The 22,156-nt window shown below is 40.9% G+C and overlaps 1 protein-coding gene across 11 annotated transcripts in view; it reads right to left on the bottom strand.

Moving 5' to 3' along the window:
• The window catches only part of Hectd4 (HECT domain E3 ubiquitin protein ligase 4), a 175,434-nt gene that overhangs the window by 132,136 nt on the left and 21,142 nt on the right, over nt 1–22,156 (bottom strand). For all 11 annotated transcript variants that reach the window (XM_048447438.3, XM_048447441.3, XM_048447445.3 and 8 more), the window contains exons 2-3: nt 4,953–5,470; nt 464–553 (exon numbers count right to left, since the gene is read on the bottom strand). In XM_048447438.3, the coding sequence (XP_048303395.1) occupies nt 464–553; nt 4,953–5,470 (608 nt within the window). The remainder of the gene's footprint in view (nt 1–463; nt 554–4,952; nt 5,471–22,156) is intronic.

The raw sequence follows: 22,156 nt of genomic DNA on the forward strand, positions 1-22,156 counted from the left end.
TGAACTCCCTGATCCTTCTGCCTCTACCTCCCAAGTGCTGAAATTAATAAACATGCACCACTATACCTGGTTTTACATCCCCAGCCTAAATGTATGTTTATTAAGTGGACAAATATGTATGAGGGAAAAAGAAACAGGTAAAGAGGGCCACATGTAAGAAGCACACCTACCAAAATGATATAAGTGGTATTACTGGATAATAAAATTGAGAAAGATTTCAATTTCTTCTTTACACCCGAACACACTGTCATCTTATATCACAGTAAAAATTCATCACAGACTAGAATTTGTTTTTAAATTTAAAAATACACTCTAAGAACACTTTGACATCCTTAAGCAGTTAGCTATGAGTCTATATTTATTTAAAATTATCAATTAGCAAGGTTTAGTAATTTGTTTGTCCCTAAGAACATCCATGCACAAATATTATTTAGAAGGACAAGGATGTAAAGGGACAACTCACCTATATAAAACATCGGCGACAGGCAGGGAGCCCAGCTCAGTCTGTCTCTGTAGCAGATGGACTGTATGGACAAAAGTCTTCAATGATCCCCTAGAAAGAAAAGGAAGGAATGGAAAAGCCACCCACACTGAAAATCAAGGAAGTTGGGCAGCTTATTATTAATAAGCTCATCTTATTAACCACAGGAGAAGGTGTCAAGATGGGTCTATCTGCTTCTACAGTTCAGAAAATGTACAAACTTCAGTCATCTTCCCCACAGCCACTGGCTCTGGTAGGACGTGAGTAGGGGGCCAACAAAATTTCTACTATGGAGATGTTAGCTTGCATTCCCACTGATACAAAAATCAAAACCACAAAGCTCAAGTACCAAGCACCTGGGGGTATCGTGTATGGACAGTTTCCATCACCATACCACCTAATCCTCAGGAAAGACATCACAGGGTGAGTGAATCTCAAGTCTAACAGTGTTTCCAAACTTGACCTTGAAGGCTTTGTTAAGTTCATCCACTTCACACAGCATCTCACTTGCAGGACTCACTATGCACTGACTTCCTCATGATTCCCAAAGCTAGAGGTTCTGGGAAGTCTGGGACGTCAGCAGGACTACAAAGAAGGTGCTTTCAAGAAGCACAAGGCCCACCTGGCAGCACTCCAAGTATAGATCACCAGAACCTGCTCAGACTAACAGCCGCCTGGATCTGAGGCGCTACCTTGCTTGTCACCCTCTTCTCTTAAGCAAGCCTTAATTGGCAGGTATCCTGTGCCTAACCTCAACAGAAACAGAGTGCCTATCACAAGACCTAGCAGACTCAGGCTTCCTTTTAATTTGATCCTTGCATTATCTCACACGTTCAAAGGACAGGTTAAGACAGGGAGGCAGCGTAATATAAAGGCACTGCCTGTAGCCTGGAGACACAGACATTGAAACTAGTCACTGCCACGACTGCACAATCTGTCCTGTCCCTTAAGTCCTGTGAATTCTGCCTCCATCTGCTCAATAGGCACAACTCTCTGGGAGACACTGAATTACACAGAGGAACAAAGCACAACACTTGGAGAATGGACAGCCTCTAACTCTACATCATTCCAGCCTGCTAGCTTTAGTCACATTTTTAGAGAAATATGTGAAGTCTTTCCATGGCTCACAACCCCTATATGATCTAGGTTAGACCAATCTCACCTCCTGTCCCTTCCAGTCTTCCATGATAGTCCAATGACCCTTCTTTGCCGCCTGCTGCCCCTCTTCTATAGAGCTCGCTGCCACTGGCTCTTGTGCTTGCTCTTTCTCATCACCCAATCAAAATGCATTCAGCTCAAATGCTAGGTAGCCAGTCAGTTCTGCCTCTGCCCCACCTCCACTTAGCTATCCTCCACCAAAACATCCTGGTTTTGGCCTGGAAAGATGGCTCAGCAGTTAAAAGCACTTGCTGCTCTTTCAGATGACCTGGGTTAAGTACCTACATGATGGCTTACAACCATTTGACAACTCCAGTCCCAGGAAATCCGATGATGCCTGGCCTCTGCAGGCACCAGGCACATATGTGATGTACAGACATAAAATAAATCTTAAAAACATTTTTTTAAAAACACCAGTCCTGGGATTGGAGAGATGGCTCAAGTGATTAAGAGCACTGACTGCTCTTCCAGAGGACCCAGGTTCAATTCCCAGCACTCACATGGCAGTTCACAACTGTCTGTAACTCCAGTTCCAGGGGATCAGACACCCTCATACAGACATACATGCAGGCAAAACCCCAATGTACATTAAATAAATAAATCTTGAAAAAAAAAATCACACAATCCTGCCTTATATTTCTCTGGTGATATCACTCTCTGAAATTACCTGATACATGTACATGGCTGCCCTGCCTCACGTTCATATAAATTCTGAAATTTTAGGGACTCTGACTGTTCACCACTGTTTCTTAACCACAGAAAAGAGTTCCTAACATAAAAGCAATGAGTATGAAGGTTTTGCAGAATGAATCATCCCTGGACCACTGAACTGCCAGCTCTATAAAATTAGAGGCCTGAATCTCCATGGCAAGACTCCTACATGCCAGAGAGATGTTAGACAAGTATTACTTGTAAGCCAGGTTTGTAACTAATGCCTGTGAACACAGCTAAGAAGCGAAAATCATGATCTCCATAACAGCCCCCCGCAAAAAAAAAAAAAAAGCCTCACCCCCACCCACCTCCAAATGCAGGAGAAACTGGAAACTTCCTCTTTGATGGCTAGCTTTCAAAGTTATCAGGTGGGCTGCTGGAGGAGAAAAGCTATCAGTCTCACTCAGTAATAAAGACTTAAAAGACTGAGCAACATACCCTACTGACCTGCCAGGCAATAATGACATGACTGCTGGAGGGAGAGGGAGTCCACTCAGGGAATTCCCACCTGGGACAGTAAAACTAGACAAAAAGTCTGTGGCGGGAAGATGACAGGGCCTAGTAGAAAAGTTACTACAGTTGTTCTGTTATGAACAAGTTGTGCCATCAAACTGTCTTCTAAATAGTTATGTTTATGCTCATAGCTTAACGTTGCTGCCAACTTTGGTCAGACGTGTCATTCTGCAGTGGGTATCAGTTAAATACTCATAACTAGCTATAGTACTGAGCATAAATGACTGTTGTATGCTCAGCCCTAAATGGGGCATGAACATTAGCCTCCAAGGCTCAGGGAACTTCTTGGTAGAGGTATACAAAGACAGAGCTGGGAAGAAATGGAGTGCTCTGAAATGAGGTCTTCTGGGTGACATGACCGTGTGGTCATAGTCATAGCAGCTGTTCACAACCTGTATGAGACCTACATAAGACTGAGCCATACACATTTGTGATGGAGTGGAAAGGGGCTCAGGAGGTTTCACCCCTTCTGAGGCAGTTAATGGTTGCTATGGGAGGAAGAAGCATTTTCAAAGTGATTTAGCTATTGGTAAGGTACTTATGCTCCTATAGATCACCCCTTACCTATGCCCTTGTAAGCAAATTTAATTAAAAAAGAAGAGGGGGAAGAGGGAGAAAGAGGAGGAATATTCATTTCATATTTGTGTCAAATAAAATTTGGAATCTTAAACACATAATTTTAATAAGTATTGTGATTAGAATGAATTTTAGTTCATAATTAAAAAGTGAGTTTAGTGATCCAATGTTCAATAACGAAATGCTCAAAACTAAAATGTTATTCCCAGCATCCTTCCTAAAGATAGTAATGTCTAAGTGGGAATTTTCTCAAAATGAAACTTTCACATTGATAATAAATCTATTCAAGCCTCAAAATTGCTTTTTGCGTATGCAGAAAAATCAATCAATCTAATCTAAAGTCTTTACAGAGAATCTTATTTCTGTATCATCCAATGTCTCCAGAATGAAACTCATGTCAGAGTTTGCAAAATCAGTTGCTTGTCTTCAGGAACTGAGACCAACCTGTGACAGTTTGCTCTGGGCAAGGAAGCAGACAGTGTAGAATGATGTTACCCTGTCTTTAATAATGACTGGAGATTCAGTCAATTGCAGATCAATTTTGAAGCCATAAAGAAAAATCCTCTGCCAAAAGAGTTTCCCCACATATACCTGGGTTAAAAAGGGATGATCACACACTGCTCCTCCCAAGAAAAAAAACATTCTGAGGAGGAAAGATAAGTGATTGACACTAGACAGGCAGGCTATGGTTGTAATGAGTCCCTGACAATATACTCAGAGAGGAACAAGGAGAGTGAACTTCCTCACACAAGATCATATATGCTGTTAGGCAGGAGAATTACAAGTTGCAGACCAGTCTGGGCACTGCAGCAAGACCCTGTGGAAGGGAAAGGGACAACTCCAAGTCTGTTTTCTAGCGACAGCGTGTCAAGCACATCAGTAGAGAGGACAGCATGTTACTACATCTTGACATAAACTGAGACATCTTTCAGTCTGGCAGGGCCCAGGACAGGTGAGGCGGCTCAGCAGGCAAGGACACTCACTACCACCCTGATGACCTGAATTCTATCCCAAAATCTCCGTGGTGGAAGAAGAGAACTGAGTCCTGCAAGTTGTCCTCTGATCTTCATACTCACACTATGTCATATGCATGTACCCCACATATACAATAAGTAAATGTAAAATATTTAAAATATATAAATGGGAGCCCAGAAATACAATCTATGACTTAGTCTTGTGACAAGGTGAGATCCTGTAATTTGCTGAGAGACCCCTTTATTGACATTTAAAAAAATTAACATTTCTATAACATTTTGCCTTTCCTTAAAGGAGAAACACAGATATAGTACTCTCTGTTCTGTGGAAGATGTACCCCAAGAGTGATCAGCTGAAGTCAAGGCTGCTGCTCCCTCCTAGCTGTCACTAAAGGAGAGCTGGACTCATGAAGTATGACTGAAGCTGTGACATTCAACACTAAAAACAGAAGCACATGCTGAGATACCCATGAAATAAACCTGGTGCAAGTGCACGAGGCAGAGGGTAAACAAGTGGCACATTGTGTCATTTTCCTTACCTGGCACATGCCAAAGCCACCAGGGCAGCGGCAGCATTCTCCTTCTGTTTGTGTGGGATGTGTCGGCCTGTGTCCGAGGTCTCCTCTAGCCAAGAGCACAGCAAGGTTTCTATCCCATTGAGACAGTCAGCAGGCTCCTTGGTCAAGCTCAGAGGCTGACAGTCACGCAGGCAGTTCAATAGCACCTCAGCAGTTATGTTACAGAGGGAGGGGTCTGTTCTACTCTGGGACTGAATAAGGGGGAAGACCAACAGGAGGCCCACCCGGGATGTAAAGGGCGCTTGCTCGGGTTGCTGCAGCAAGCCCTGGCGCTTGAGTAGGGCCAAGGTTTCTTCATCACCAGAGCCTTCCCTTTCATGCTGTTCCTCCAGGGCCAGCTGGCGCTGGGCATTCCACAGTCCACGTAAGGCGTTCAGGCGGTATTCCAGCAAGCGGGCATAGGCATTGCTCTGATTCCCACAAACAGAGCGCAAACGTTCTGCTAACTCGGTTGGGTTCTTGGTCTCAAATGTTAAAATCTAAAGAAAAATACAATAGAGAAGTGGGTATGTATTGCCTTCACCAAAGTCATTATGGAAGCAAATATGCCCAGTAAGTTCTACAGAGTCTACAGTACCAAACACGATGGCTCACAACTTTAATTTCAGCTCTCAGAAATTATATAAGATTCACAGCCTGGGCTGCAGAGTGATACCCTTCTCTAAAAAGAAAAACAAGGGGATAAAACACTTCCTATACATGTGAGAGTTTGGACCTCTACCATATATGTAAATGCCAGGCAGTCATGGTAGCCCACCTACAATCTTAGAGCACTTAGGGATACAAATACAGAGGAACCCCTGGAGCAAACTGGCTACTAGCTAAACCAGCAAAACCAGTAACCTCTGGGTTCAACTAAGATCCCTGCCTCAATATATAAGGTTAAGAGCAATCAAGAAAGACACTTGATGCCAACCTCTGTCCCCAAACACACATACCACAGACACACATAAAGAAAAACAAAGAAAAAATAATAATTCTAAAAGGTAAAAATAGCTCACATCAAAACTTATTTCCATTCCAACCAAACAGAAAACATGACCTGTAAAGTTGCTTCTTCACTAATGAATATCCCCGTTCCAGGTTTTTCTGGTAAAGTTCCTTTTAAAATCCAGAATAGAACACCCAGGATGACGGCTCACCAATAGAGTGCAATGTGCATGTTCAACCTGTTTTGGTACAATCCTCAGCACTGTGTGTGTGTGTGTGTGTGTGTGTGTGTGCACGCGCACACACACACACACACACATACACGCATGCATGCATAAACAGAGGTTAGACTTACTGAAAAGTCCTCAAGATAGTCAGTGGTGCTGATCAATAATCCCAGCACTCAGGAGGCAGAGGCAGGCAGATATCTGCTCAAGCCATCCTGGTCTACAGATGAGTTCCAGGAGAGCCAGAACTATTACATAGAGAAAACTTGTCTCAGAAAACCAAAAAAAGAAGAAAAGAAAGAGAAAAGTCCCCCAAGAGACTGGAGAGATGGCTCAGCAGTTAAGAGCATTGCCTGCTCTTCCAAAGGTCCTGAGTTCAATTCCCAGCAACCACATGGTGGCTCACAACCATCTGTAATGAGGTTGGTGCCGTCTTCTGGCCTTCAGGAATACACACAGACAGAATATTGTATACATAATAAAGGAAGGAAGGAAGGAAGGAAGGAAGGAAGGAAGGAAGGAAGGAGGGAGGGAAGGAGGGAGGGAGGGAGGGAGGGAGGGAGGGAGGGAGGGAAGGAAGGGGATAGGGAAGGGGAAAGAAGGTAAGGGGAGAGGAGGAGAGAGAAGGGGAGGGGAGGGGAGGGGAGAGGAGGAAAGAAAAGTCCCCAAGACAGTCAACAATGTTGGTTAATAATTCCGGCACTCAGAGCAGGATGTTCAAGGCTAGTCTCAAGGAAGAAAAAGAGGGTTAGGGAGTATTCAAATCATAAAGGCAAGGTACAGAGATTCAGGATGCAGAAGTTTTTTGCTTTTCTCCAAGTCTCTCCAATTTGACTTTCCCCAAGGACAGGCCCAACCACTCCCGCATGATGCATGAGATCTACATCCTGAACTCCTTTGCTTCGCTGTCTTGAGAGCACTGGCTCTTTCTTAGTTGAAATTCTAAGTTGCTGAAAATTTAAATGACACCTACTAAGAACCATTCATTTTGGCATAATAATAATAATAATAATAATAATGGTGAATCCTGAACACATAAGAACTGGATGAATCTTTACCACAACACAGACAAGTAAAGGATAGGCGCCAGTAAGAACAGAGTGTACCTCAAGACCAAACAATGGTGAACAGCCCACATTTATTAGTGGGCATTCTAGGCTTGAAGAATAAAGATCATATTTTTGACAATCCACTTGGTAACAGGTGTTAGAGACTTGTTTTGTTTGGGTTTGATTTTGATGGCCTCGAACTCACCTGGCGAGATCCACCTGTCTCTGCCTCCTGAGTGCTGGGATTAAAGGTGTGTGCCACCACCACCTGGCAAGGAGTTAGAGACTTAAAACTTATAACAACTCAGGGTCATAACTCATAGCCTGATTTTCTTCCTTCCTTTCTTCTTTCCTTCATTCCTTCTTTTCTTTCAGTAGACCAGGTTGGCCTTGAACTCATAGAGACCTGCCTACCTCTGCCACAAGAATGTTGGGATTAGAGGCGTGAGCTACCACCACCTGGGTCTAGAATAGTTATCTTTCAAGTCAGTGATAACAATGTAACTAGAGCACTTGGAATAAAAATATACACCATATTGTACAGTTTTATTATATTCATTGCTTATATTAAAATTATATTCTCAGTTTATACTGCTATTTATTGTTTATATAAAATATTATATTTATAGTTTAGAGTTAACTACAGACTATTTCATGCTTATCAGTGTATTTCAGAAACAATGTTGGAGATTTCTAATAAGAATAAATTGTTATGGGCTGGAGAGATGGCTCAGAGGTTAAGAGCACTGATTGTTCTTCCAGAGGTCCTGAGTTCAATTCCCAGCAACCACATGGCGGCTCACAACCATCTGTAATGAGATACAGTGCCCTCTTCTGGCCTGCAAGCACACATGCAGACAGAACACTGCAAACAAAATAAATAAATAAATCTTTAAAAAAAAAGAATAAATTGTTATTTAGTGGTACTGAGTTGCTTTTATGATTCATGAGTTCAGAAAATGCTTATATTGAACTTTATACTAGTTACTTCAAATACCCTAAGTGGATGATTAGTGTATGAAAGTAAAAGTGTACACACATGTATTGTATATCCAGGAGTAAGACTAGGTAGAAGAAATCACAAAATCTGAGTTATATTTAATCAAGTATTACCTGACCTATGCACTTTAATGACAGTTGTGTTTATTAACATGGCAGCCTCTGAAGTTACCCATTAGATTACAGCATCTCCTCTGCAGCAAGTGTCCACTTCAGATCCTCCAATTTGAAGGTCATAGTCATGGCCCAAAGCCATTTCCTGCAGATGTCCTACCTTTGGGTTTTAGTAAATCAGCTTCAGGGACACTCTATTCCTGGACTTACGAATACTGAATGACTTGTTTCAGGTTCTTATGTAAAATCACAGCTCTCCATAACTGCTCCTAACCAAAATGCCATTAGAAAAATAATATTTTTCTCTTTAAAACAAGGGAAAGCTATTTAAAGAAAAGGGAAGCTCCCTGTCACCCTTAATCATAATGGCCACTGAGTAGTACCTTATTGGCAAATGCTGAAGTCACCTCAGTTAAGAAAGTGACTTACGGCAATTTTATTATATTTTATGTGTATGGATTTTTAAACTAACAGTCATTCTGGAAAGTCTAATAGAAGGGAGGAAAATATTCACTGCAGGCTAAATCTAATTTTGACCAAGACTCAGTAGTTAAAATCAGATAAATTGCATTTCTGAGTGTGGTAACATACACCTCTGACCCTATTACTGGAGTACAAAAGAAAGGAAGATCAGGAATTCAAGGGCTTCTTGGTTACATAGTGAGATTATGGCCAACCAAGGCTACATAAGACTCTTTCTCAAAAGCAAACAAACAAACAAACTGGGCTGGAGAGATGGCTCAGCAGTAAACCATGCTTACTGCTCTTGGTAAAAACACAGGTTTGGAGTCCTGTCCCAGCCACAGAAGAAGAAAGATGTGACTGCCTCGCCGAATAAGGTACCGAGCCATGTGGCTAACATAGACAAGAATGATGGGCCAATATAAGTTATAAGAGTTAATAAGAAGTCTGAGCTACTAGGCCAATTAGTTTATAACTAATGTAGACCTCTGTGTGATTTCTTTGGAACTTAACAATTGTGGGAACAAGGCAGGACAGAAAACTCAGTCAATAAATGGCACCCATGTAGACAACTGCATCCACATAAAGCCTGAGAGAGCTTGGGAAGTAATTCTAGACAAAAAAAAAAGAATAGAGTTAAGCACAGCTTATTGATAGCAGCATTTTCTATTTGCTAGAGGCAAATACATCTTATTTAAGAGAGGCTTCCTGACACAAAACACTTAAATGGTATTGATGAAAAGCTGACAGCATGCTTTTGGTTTTCAGCTGTAGCAGGAAAAAAGTCACACCATTTTAAAATACTGGCTTTCTGGGCCATCCTGCCAGTGCAAACTCTGACTCTTTTCGGCAGGAGGTCCGGTTACAGAGCATTTGAGTGTAGTTTGTGAGCAGATTGCTGATGCTTGCTTGGTGGCAGGGACCTTGAAATGCCATAGAGTTGTGGCAATAAACATGGCTACAGCCTGTACCTCCACCACGAGGCTGGAATCTCAGAAAGCTAAAGAATGGGCTGGATTCAGCTGTCAAAGCCACGGCTTTACTCCTACACATACTGCTTAGCAAATTAAAGACTCATGTGGTCAGAAAAAGAGAGATATATAAAGTAAAGCTAGTTTCAAAGACAAAAAAAAAACTCTAAATGGTTTACTGTGTGTTTAAAAAATATATGTAGGCCTGGGAGAAAAAAAGAAAAAAGAAAAAAAAAGAGTAGTTGGGTGTGGTGGCACACACCTTTAATCCCAACACTTAGGAGGCAGAGGGAGGCAGATTTCTGTGAGTTCAAGGACAGCCTGGTCTACAGAGTGAGTTCCAGGACAAAGATACACAAAGAACCTGTCTCAAAAACCAAAAATTAAAAGCAAAAATAAAAGAAATAGATGTTAAAATAAAGTCATGTAAAGATGAAAAATACACAGTCTGGATACTATATGTTATTATGTTTTTCTTTTAATTGTTTGAATGCTGAGGAAGGAGCAACAGCTGCTATAAGATATTTGTTTATAAATGCTGATGAATGAATCCAAGATAAGTATTTTGAAAATACCTTGACTTCAAAATTGAAGTAAAAATATATGTTACTTTAGAGAAGAGGTATTCTGAGTTAAGAAAAATCAGGTTTGGCCGGGCGGTGGTGGCGCATGCCTTTAATCCCAGCACTCGGGAGGCAGAGGCAGGCAGATCTCTGTGAGTTCGAGGCCAGCCTGGTCTACAAGAGCTAACTCCAGGACAGGCTCCAAACTACAGAGAAACCCTGTCTCAAAAAAAACAAAAAAAACCAACCAAACAAACAAACAAAAATACAGTGGATCACTGGATCACTGATCAACTAAATTCAACTCTCAAGCTGAATAACTCTACCCGTCTTGGAAACATGTTCATTCAAACTCACTTTCAACGACTCCTATTTTTCAAAAGGGTCTTTACATAACTGGTATCTGTGATATTAAGTTCCACTTTACTTCATTAATTTAGTCTTTAGTTGGTGCCAAAACTGGAATGAACCTGAACTGCTACTTGATCATTTGGCTTTGGCTTTTGGATAAAACTTTCTCTGGAACCGGATTTTCGCAGAACTTCTTATGAATAACTGCTCCTGACAGAAGGGCTTAGTCACATTAAAGGATCCCAGCCACAGCAGATATTGTGACGTATGCCTATAATCACAGCACTGGGGAGATGGAGGCAGCAGGATCAATAGGTCAAAATGAGGTCTAGCTACAGAGTGAGTTCAAAGGCTACTAGAGAGTCCCTATTTCAAAACAATCCTCTAGCCCTAAAAAAAAAAAAAGCAAGCTAATATAATCTTCAAATGCTGTAATGACCCTAATATATACTTTGCAGTGTTTGATCTGCAGCTGGACTGTCTTGTCTAGTTTCAAACATCACATTTTAATGTGAATATACTAAAAGTCATGGGGAGGCAGTAAAGGGACGAATTTTATGATAAGTGAGTTAGTTATATTACAATGAGTCTTTAATAAAGATTGTGTTATTTAAAAAAAGAAAAAAGACTGTGGGGCTGGAGAGATGGCTCAGAGGTTAAGAGCACTGACTGCTCTTCCAGAGGTCCTGAGTTCAATTCCCAGCAACCACATGATGGCTCACAACCATCTGTAATGAGATCTGGCACCCTCTTCTCGTATATGGGTATACATGGAAGCAGAATGTTGTACACATAATAAATAAATAAATCTAAAAAAAAAAGACTGTGTAGAATTACTTAGGGAACATTCTTTTTAATTTTAAAAAAAGATTTATCTATTTATTATGCATACTTTATATATTTAAATGTATTATGTACATCTTAAGATGTCCTTAAGAAACTACAGAGAGTGTAAAGTGGATGACCAGACTATTATGAAGAACATGTCACAGGAGAAATGATTAGAAGTTGGGGTGCATAGCCTGCAAAAGAAATGAGATGAGAAGGTCACCTTCCAGAAATGGAAAGGTTATCTATCATGTGGCCCTGAATCAGGAATAGTTAGTTAGTAAGGTGCATAGCACAATAAAAACCTTGGCTAATAATAACTCACAGAATGCCTCAGAGTCCTTGTATGGACCTGTTTTACAAAAGCCCCTTGTACAAAAAGATCTGTTTCATACATCAGCTTGAAAGGTCTAGTCAGGTACCCTGGAATCTGCATTAAAGAAGACTCCCTAGAGGCTGGAGAGATGGCTCAGAGACCTCTGGCTGCTCTTCCAAAGGTCCTGAGTCCAATTCCCAGAAACGATATGGTGGCTCACAACTCTCTGTGGTGAAATCTGGTGCCCTCTTCTTGTGTGCAGGTATGCATTCAGACAGAACACTGTGTACATAATAAATAGATAAATCCTTTTTAAAAAATTAAAATAAAGTTTCCCTAAGTAATTCTACATAGTTTTGTTACATAACACAACCTCTATTAAAGACTCATTGTAATATAATTCACTTATCATAAAATTCGTTCCTTTACCTCCTCCCCCATCCCCGCATGGCTTTTAGTATCACATTTTAGAATATTTTCATCAACCCCCTCAAGAAACAATGCATTTAATATAATCGCTCCCCATTTTCCAAATGATCCAGCCCTGGACAAACCTATTTTAATCTTTAACTACAGAGAGTCGTTAGTCTCTCACATTTCATCTGAATGGAATCATACTATGTATGGTGTTTTGTGGCTGGCCTGTCTCCCTTAGCACCTATTTTCAAGGTTCATGCTGTTGCAGTGTATCAGCTCTCATTCCTTTATCCTGTACTGACCCACGACTGTTTACTCTTCCATCAGGAGATGGCCATGTTAGCGCTAATGAGGAATGCTGCTGTGAACATTCATGTGCCAGTTGTATAGACACGCTTTCATTCACCATGTTATAACCCCAGGACTAGGACTGATCAAGTCACCATCTGAGGGACTGTCATCTAAGATGGCTGAGTCATCTCACGATGCATGTAGTATATGAGTATTCCAACTTCCTTAAACAGTTGCTAATTTCTGTTACCTCCACATCTTTTTACCAGAGCCATGCTATGGATGTGCAATGACATTTCCCTTGGTTTGAGCTACATTTCTCTGTTCACTAATGATGCTGAACATCTTTTCACAGATGAATTTGTATATTTATTTGGGAAAAGACTAGTACAGGGATGGGAGTATGACTCAATGACAGAGCACTTGGCTAGAGCAAAGCCCTGTGTTCCATCCTTAGCACCAAAGAAAGAACTAAAGAATAGACTATTTGAAGAAAGAGTATTTTTGCCAAAACAATAAGTGCAATCACTGCAGTGGATAGAAACATACCAACTAAGTTTAAACCTGTCATGGTGACATGTCTCAGGACAGCTTGGTCTACACATTAAGTCACCAACCCAAAATACCCAACACCAACAATGATGGTGAGTTTCACAGAATTGTTTAGTGAAATATCCTACTGATAAAATATAAAACCTTGTAGGGGTGGTGGATGGTACACTCCTGGGAGGCAGAGAAGCAGGCAGATCTCTATGAGTTCAAGGTCAGGCTGGTCTATAGCATGACTTCCAGGACAGTCAGGGTTACACAAAAAAAAATCCTGTCTTGTAAAACAAACAATAAGCTTTAGCACTTGAGAGGCAGAAGGCAAGTGGATTCCTGAGGGTCTAAGGCCAGTGTGTTCTACATAGCAAGTGCAAGGCCAGCAAGGATTACTTATTAAGACCCTGTTACAAAAATTTTAAAAGGAAAGAAAATGCACCTTATTGACTTCTTATAGCTGCTGTAACAAGTCACCACAAATATGTTTTTGGGGTTTTTGTTTATTTGTTTGTTTGTTTGTTTGTTTTTATATATATATATAATATATATATTAAAGATTTACTTATTTGTTTATACACTATCCTTTCTGTAGGCCAGAAGAGGGCACCAGATCTCATTATAGGTGGTTATGAGCCACCATGTGGTTGCTGGGAATTGAACTCAGGACCTCTGAAAGAGTAGTCAGTGCTCTTAACCACTGAGCCATCTCTCCAGCCCTGTTTGTTTGTTTGTTTGTTTGTTTGTTTGTTTGTTTTTTGAGACAGGATTTCTTTCTGTAGCCCTGGCTGTCCTGGAACTAGCTTTGTAGACCAGGCTTGGCCTCGAAGTCACAGAGATCCACCTGCCCCTGCTAGGATTAAAGGCATGTGCTACCACCACCTGGCTACATATGTGGTTTAAGAGAACAGATATTCTTGTGTAATTCTGGAGATCAGAGTCCCAGTTCACTTTTTTTGTTTTGTTTTGTTTTGTTTTTTCGAGACAGGGTTTCTCTGTAGCATTGCAGCCTGACCTGGAACTAGCGCTTGTAGATCAGGTTGGCCTCAAACTCACCTGCCTGCCTCTGCCACCCAAGTGCTGGGATTAAAGGCATGTGCCACCACTGCCCGGCTCCTGTTCACTATTCTGGGGCTAAAATCTACAGTAACACCAGAGGCTCTTGTAGCTTCTGTTAGCAGCCAGCACTGGCTGGTGGTTGTACTCCTTCAATCTCTGCCTCACTTCTTCTGGTAGGTAATCTCCCCTACCTCTCTTTATGTGCCTGACTGTATCTAGAGCCTCCTAAAGCTGTAAAGACTCCTTTTCCTTAAAAAGAAACAGTTAAAAGTTTCCAGGACAAGATCTTTCCCACTAGTACTCAGGAACTCAAGGTCTGGGTTACCTCAGTTATTTATTTTATGTGTGTTTTGTCTGCATATTTTTCTGTGCACTATTAGCATGTGGTGCCCACACAGGAAAGAAGAGGATATCATGCCCCCTGGAACTGGAGTTATAGACAGTTGTGAGTCATTCTGAGGGTGCCAGAATTTCAACCTGGTCCTCTATAAGAGCAACAAGTACTCTTAAAAACCAGATCCAGCGATTTATGTATTTCTATTTTTTTATGGGTATGGGTATTTTGTCTGCATGTATGTGTACCATGCGCATATATCTGCTGCCTCCAGAGGCCAGAAGAGGGCATCAGACCCCATGGAGCTAGAAGTAAAGCTAGCTGTTAGCTGTCATCTAGGTGATAGGAATCAAACCTAAGTGCTCTGCAAGAACAGCAAGTGCTCTTAACCACTGAACCATATATGCATGTGTGCCACCTGTATGGAGTGCCTACAGAAGCAAGAAAAGGGCACTAGATTCCCTGGAACTGGAGTGACAGAGGCCATTAGCCATGTGGGTGCTAGTAACCAAATACAGGTCCCCTGCAAGATCAGGAAGCAAGTACTCTTAATTTCTGAAACATGCAGCTCCACTTCTTTATGTGTGTTGTGAGCATGTGTGTGTGTATACATGCATGTATGTAGATGTGTGTGGGTGTGTGTGTGTATCTTATCCTCTGAATAATCACTCTAGCCAAAATATGCCTTCTTGATGCTGCTTTTAACTTCACTTCTGAGTTACAAACTATCAAGAAATGATACAGGATAAATACATCAAATATTCATCCAGACATAATGGGACACACTTTTAATTTTTAATCCGAGCACTTGGGAAGGCAGATCTCTGTGAATTCAAGGTCAACCTGAAATAGCAAGTTCCAGACAAGCCAAGGCTGAATAGTATAAGGTTCTATGTTCAAAAAAAAATTGTTTTCAATAAAAAAGGGAGAACTGGAGAGTTGGCTCAAATGGTGAAAATCACTTGTTTTTGCAGAGGACCAGATTCTGTTCCCATGATGACTCATAAACATCTGTAAATTCAGTTCCAGGGATCTAATGCCCTCTTCTGACCTGTGTGGGCATCAGGCATGCGCGTGATGCACAGACATACAGACAAAACTCATACACATAAACATATTTTAATAATAATAATAATAATAATAAAGACACCAAGCTGGGTAGAGGTGTTTTGCCTGCGTGTATGTCTGTGTGAGAGTATTGGATCTTCTGGAACTGGAGTTACAGACAGGTATGAGCCACCATGTAGATGGTGGGAACTAAACCCAGGTCCTCTGCAAGAGCAGCCACTGCTCTTAACTGCTATGTCATTTATCCAGCATCCACAAAGTATTTTTTAAAGAGAGAGTTCACAGAAAACATGGTAATAAGGGAGAGAACAATCTTCACCAGTGATTAGAAGCCCAAATCTACAGTAAGAAGTCGCCACAAGCCAGGTCTTCACCTGGACAAACATAACATGAGGTGGGTAATGGGGAGCTGTCCTACTTTACAGATGGATGCTGGTTTAGATCAAACTAATTCCCAGTCTCTGAGCTCAGAGCCCACATTCTTAACCACCCCACATATTTCCTACCTGAACTTCATAGGCAGCTTTCGGAGAACTAGTTGCAAGGCTACATCCCTGATGGCTTTCACCAGAAGCCCGGAGGCACTGCCTGTCACATCATAGTAATTCTCACAGATACAACCTGAGACACCTGCCCACACTCTACCCAAATTTTATTTAGAATTAAACCTATTACTGCATTTAAAATAGTCATTGTTATCTGGGTGTGGTAGTACACACTATAGTGGTATATTATTTCTATTTTAATAAATAAATCTTGCCTGAAGACCAGAGGCAAAGCTAAAGCTACTAGAAGTCAGGTAATAGTGACACACAACTTTAATCCCAGATTTTGGGAGACGGAGGCAGGTGGATCTCTGTTAATTCAAGGCTCCCCTGGGCTACACAAGATCAATGCAGAAACAAATCCAGGTGGTAATGGCTCACACTTTTAATTAAGGAGTCATAGCTTTAATCCCAGCACTAGAGAGGATATAAAATGGGAGGAGAGGCTTAGTCTGCTTAGTTTGTGATCACCCAGCCTTGCTAGAGGTAAGATTTCTCTAGTGGCTTGGCTGCTTTGCTTTTCTGGTTTTCTGGTTGAACCCCAATTTCTTTCTCTGGGTTTTTATTATTTGTGTTACATTTGGTGTCCAACATAATATACCACTACAACACACCTTTAATCCCAGCACTCAGGAGGCAGAGGCAGGCAGATCTCTAAATTCCAGGACAGCTTGGATTACAAACAAACAAATATGTATGTGTGCGTGTGTATGCACATGTGTATGCACGTGTGTGTGCAAGTGTGTATGGATACTAATAATGAATAACTTCATATTGTTTCTTTTTCCACAAATATATAAACTTGTTGTAGAAAATATATATTTCTGAGTTTGCTATGGTAGTGTATGCCTGTGATCCCAGAACTCAGAATGCTGAGACAGGATCAAGAGATTCAGGACAACCCAGACTACATAGCAAGATCCTGCAGGACTCAAAGGAAAAAAAAAAAAAGAATAAAGAAAACCAAGAGAAGCCAGGCAGTGGTGGTACATACCTTTAATGCCAGTACTCAGGAGGCAGGATCTCTGAGTTTAAGGACAGCCTGGTCTATAGAGTGAGTTCCTGGACAACCAGGGCTACACAGAGAAACCCTGTCTTGAAAAACCAAAAAGAAAAGAAAACCAAGATAGCTGGGTATGTTATTGTACACCTTTAGTACCAGCACTTTGGAGGCAGGGAGGCAGATGGATCTTTGTGAATGAGACTAGCCTGGTCTACATAGTGAGACCTAGGATAACTGAGGTTGTACAGAGACACATACCTCAAAAAATAGATAGATAGATAGATAGATAGATAGATAGATAGATAGATAGATAGATGGATGGATGGATGGATAAATACATAACTAAGTATTTTTTTAAAAAGGAATACCAAGAGTCTGGAAAGGGGAATAAAGTTAAGTAAACTTCAGGAACTATCTTCCATTTCCATTTCCATTCCCTCCTGCTAACCATCAATGTTCATGGAGCACACACTGTACTCTTAGTGTGGATCTATGATTCACAAGCTTCCTTACACTCCAATAATCCAAGGAGAAAGACATCACTCTGGTCCACAAAGCAGTGAAACTCAGAGCAGAGCCCATGGCAGGTGGTGAGAACTGCTGACTTACAACATAAGGACAGTATGTTGTCCCAAGCTGTGTTTGCTCTTGTGTCAATTGCTTGCCAGATGAACCTATAAACACATTCCTTTCATATAAGTGATGTGTGATAAGACAATATATATAATGCTGTGTTTGAGTCCCATCCCCAGAAATAGTGCTCTTATTAGTTTATCAGGCCATAGAGATGATAAGCCATGAAATAAATGCTGAGATATGCTGAATTTGTATAAAAAGTTAAACATTTTAAAGACCAAGAATTTGAACTGGAGGTGGAGAAACTCTTTTTAAATTTTATATTTAGGAGACTGGAGAAATAGCTCAGTAGTTAAGAGCACTGGCAGCTCTTCCACATCTGAGTTCAATTCCCAGCATCCATATGGCAATTCACAACTGTCTGTAATTCCTGTTCCAGGTTATCCAACACCCTATCCTAGCCTTCACAGATACTTAAGTATGCACATACTGTACATATGTATAGGCATAACACTCATACACATAAAAGTAAATAGATCTATCACTGGCAATAGAGGCACACACCTTTAATCCCAGCACTTGGAAGGCGGAGGCAGGAGAATGTCTGACTTCGAGACCAGCCTGGTCTACAGAGCAAGTTCCTGAACAGTCAGGGCTATTACTAAGAGAAAGTCTATCTCAAAAAACAAAAACAAACAAAAAAGTAAATATATTTTTAAAAATAATAAATTTTATATTTAGTCAAATCACTATAGTACAGAAAAAAAAATGATCGGAACAAACTTGTTTAACTCAAGAGCTGTTCTACAAAGGATCCATATTAGGAAGTCCTGTGCTTCACTGAGGTGACCCAGCATCTCTATTTGTATAAGGAAGTGTAGATGCAGAATAAAGCACTGGCCACTTTTGTTTGTTTAGTTTGGTTTTTAGTTTTGGTTTTGAGACAGGATTTCTCTGTGTAGCCCTGGCAATCCTGGAACTCCCTCTGTAGACCAGGCTGGCCTCAACTTGATGTGGGAGTCCCCTCTGTACGTTGTGATTATCATTAATGAATAAAGAAACTGCTTTGGACCTATAGCATGGCAGAACTTAGCTAGGGGAAAATTAAACTAAATGCTGGGAGAAAGAGTCAGAAAGAAGCCATGTAGCCCTGCTGGAGACAGATGCCAGAACTTTAGCCAGTAAGCCACAGTCATGGGTTAAATTAATATGTAAGAGTTAGCCAACAAGAAGCTAGAGCTAATAGGCCAAATAATAATTTAATTAATGCAGTTTCTGTTTCTGTGTGATTATTTCAGTTTCTGGGCAGCTGGGAAACAAACAAGCGGCCTCCTCCAACACAAAGTCATAGAAATCCTCTTGCTTCTGTTTCCTAAGAGCTAGGATTAAAGGTGTGCACCACCACTGCCTGGCTAAGCACTGACCATATTCTGGCTGAGAGAAACATATCTCATCAAGCTGACTTTAATATGCCCTTGGTCTGGACTCTGTGAGGTACCTGATGTGTCCAACAGAACTACAGGCCAAAAACTTAGACTCACTGAACACTATGCAAAGCAAACTCCTGTTTCTATATATATATCGTGTGTGTGTTTGTATGGTAAAGAAAAGAAACAGGGTCAAAACTGCCAACAGTGGAAAGACTATGACTGGCTTTTAATCTCCATTTTCATGCATACAATAAGCACAGATTATATCTCTGAATAGGAATGGAGAGGATACTGTCATAGGAAAATTACTAGACTATGACATCTAGCAAATAAGGTATGCTATAAAACAAAATAAAATTTCTGTTTCTTTAAAAATTACAGAGAAACACAGAAACACTTCAAAATAATGCTAAATCCTGCTCATGACATCAAGTCAATCTCTAGTAGTCTAACTGGCAAACAGAAGCCTTGCTTCTAGGAACAAGCCAGAGGAAAACACACAGCTTTGCTTTACTTGTTGATGTATGAGTCTCAACTTATCCATGCTGAGAACAGATGGCAAAAGAAATTGGCCCAGGGTGTCACTATGACTGTACAAATATGGTGGTCATCAGGAAAAACATTGTTCTTCATTTCAACCTTTTCCTAGAAGCAATGCCTGGATGTTGTGGAGTGAAAACAGGTGAGCAGGTGTGGGAGGATTTTATTTCTGGCAAGAGCTGATGGCAAAGAAGAACACTGAATGTGCTGCTTTCTACTTAATTCCAAAGATGCAATAAGGAAGGCTGGAAATACCTTGAATAATTTATATCTCTAAAAGTCACTGTATTTTTAGAAAGGTTAGTGGTAGTAAGAATATAGTACTTTTATTTTTGTATAAAATATCTTCTCAAAATTCAAAGCCTAAGCCGGGTGGTGGTGGTGCATGCCTTTAATTCCAGCACTTGGAAGAGATAGATGATCTCTGAATTCAAAGCCAGCCTGGTCTACAAAGTGAGACACCTTGGGAGAAGGGTTGAGGGAGGACCTAAAATAAACATGACATACTTATAGTATACCCAAACAATAAAGATAATAAGAATTTCTGTAGAAATAGCAGGTTATTAAAAAAATATTTTTTCAGTGTCAGTGAGATAGCTCAGCAGGCAAAGGCACTCACTCACCACCAGGTCTGATGATCTGAGTCTTGGTCCCCTAGACCCACAAGGCAGGAGGAGAGAACTGAGTCCTGAAAGTTGTCCTCTGACCTCCACACACATGACATAGCATGTGTGTACACATATACCACACACAGCAAATAAACAATAAGAGAAAACATTATTTCATATAGTTCCTCCATCTTTGGTTTTGCAGGATTTTACAGCATAGCTGTCGTGCTTTCTTATGTCTAACAGACTCAAGGATTTGCTTCTGGAGTTTCAAAGCATCTATTTTGGTCTTCTTTCTCAAAGATGCATGCTAGCCAGGAGCCCACCAGTGAAACAAAGCCACCTTAATCTATTATGTTCTTATAAGCATTACATGTTATCATTCTTAGATGAATCCATTCTTTAAGACACACTCTTGACACTCACTGTGCACACCCAGGTTGTTCTGCCATGATGCTGACCCACATGACCCTTACAGCAGATTGTCCTTTGTTCCAGGTCACTAGGTCTCTTAATAGGTTACTAGTCAGTTCTTATGGTTAACTGGTTAACATGACAAGTTTGGTAAATCAAACCAAATAGTAAGAATGGCTCAGTAGACATTTATGGCCTAAGAAAGAGTGTTTTCATGGTAGCGATTCAGGAGAGGAAATGGCAAAGAAGTCATCTCCCCCATGTAAAATGTGCAGTCAGCTGGGTCGCTGGGTACCTTGTTTCCTAGTCTATAGGAAGAACAATACACCTGGCTTGTTTTCGTTGATACTGATATGTAAACTATATCAACATATTTGACATGAGGTCTCATATAGGCTAGGCTAGTCCAGTTTGAACTTCTAACCTTCTGAGTGCTTAGATTACAATCATATGACACCCCATGCCTCACTTTAGAACAGGAGTTCTACAAAGGGATGACGCTTCTTCACCTTATTGGGTAACACTAGCATCTTTCCATTTGTGTAAGCAATTCTCAAGGCAGAGTAAAGGAAAAGGTTAGTCTTGGGGGTAAGGAAATGAATCTGATAGTAAACCTGAAGCAGGCACCTGTCTGTCTATGTATCAGATGGCCAGACCTTGAAGCCCTGCCCAATTTGCCATTATCAGTTTTAGAGAGAATTCAAATTTTCTTTTTTCAAAGTAATTGGAGTGTAAGAAAGAAGAAAGCTCCTGGGACAGGAAGGGGAGAGGGCACCAGGGCTAATTACCCAGTCAGAAGTGTGGTTGGATAATATCAGGCTCTCCAAACACGAAGGGCGGAGTAAGGTTGCAAGGTTAGCATCTGCTGCCTGTCAGGACACAGATAAGGAAAAGGGTACAACTGGCTTCCTCCTGCTATCTCCATAACACGACTCACAACATGAACAGCTTCCTAGCTAAGCATTTAAAAATATCTTTTAATGGTGAAAACTCAAATGAGTGCTTTAGGAAAGAAGACTACTTAAGCAAATACACCAAAAACTATTTTAGAAAACTCTAGATCTGTCTATAAACCATTGCTAGTGGCTATAGATACAGAGGATTTCACTTTAGTAAACAGAAAAGGATGGCTCATGGTAGCTCAGCTGGTAGAGTGCTTGCCTAGCATGCGCAGAGCCCTGGGTCACCCGCCAAGAAACACTGGATTATTTTGAAAAAATCCAGTCGGGCGGTCTACAGAATGAGTTCCAGGACAGGTTCCAAAGCTATCCAGACAAACTCTATCTTGAAAAACAAAACAAAACAAACAAACAAAGAAACAAACAAAAATACTTTCACACACCAAAGCAAAACCCAATATAGGACCAACAGGATGGTTCAGTGGGGATAGGGTGTGTGTAATTGGGGACTTGCAGCCAAGCCTGACCACCTGGGTTCCATCCCTGAAACACACAGTAGAATGAGAAAACAGACTCTTGCAGGTTGTCCAATGACCTCCACGTGTATGTTCACACATATGCACAGGTGCGC

The sequence above is a fragment of the Myodes glareolus genome, chromosome 2 (genome assembly GCF_982192425.1).
Source record: "Myodes glareolus chromosome 2, mMyoGla1.1, whole genome shotgun sequence".
NCBI lineage: Eukaryota > Metazoa > Chordata > Mammalia > Rodentia > Cricetidae > Myodes > Myodes glareolus.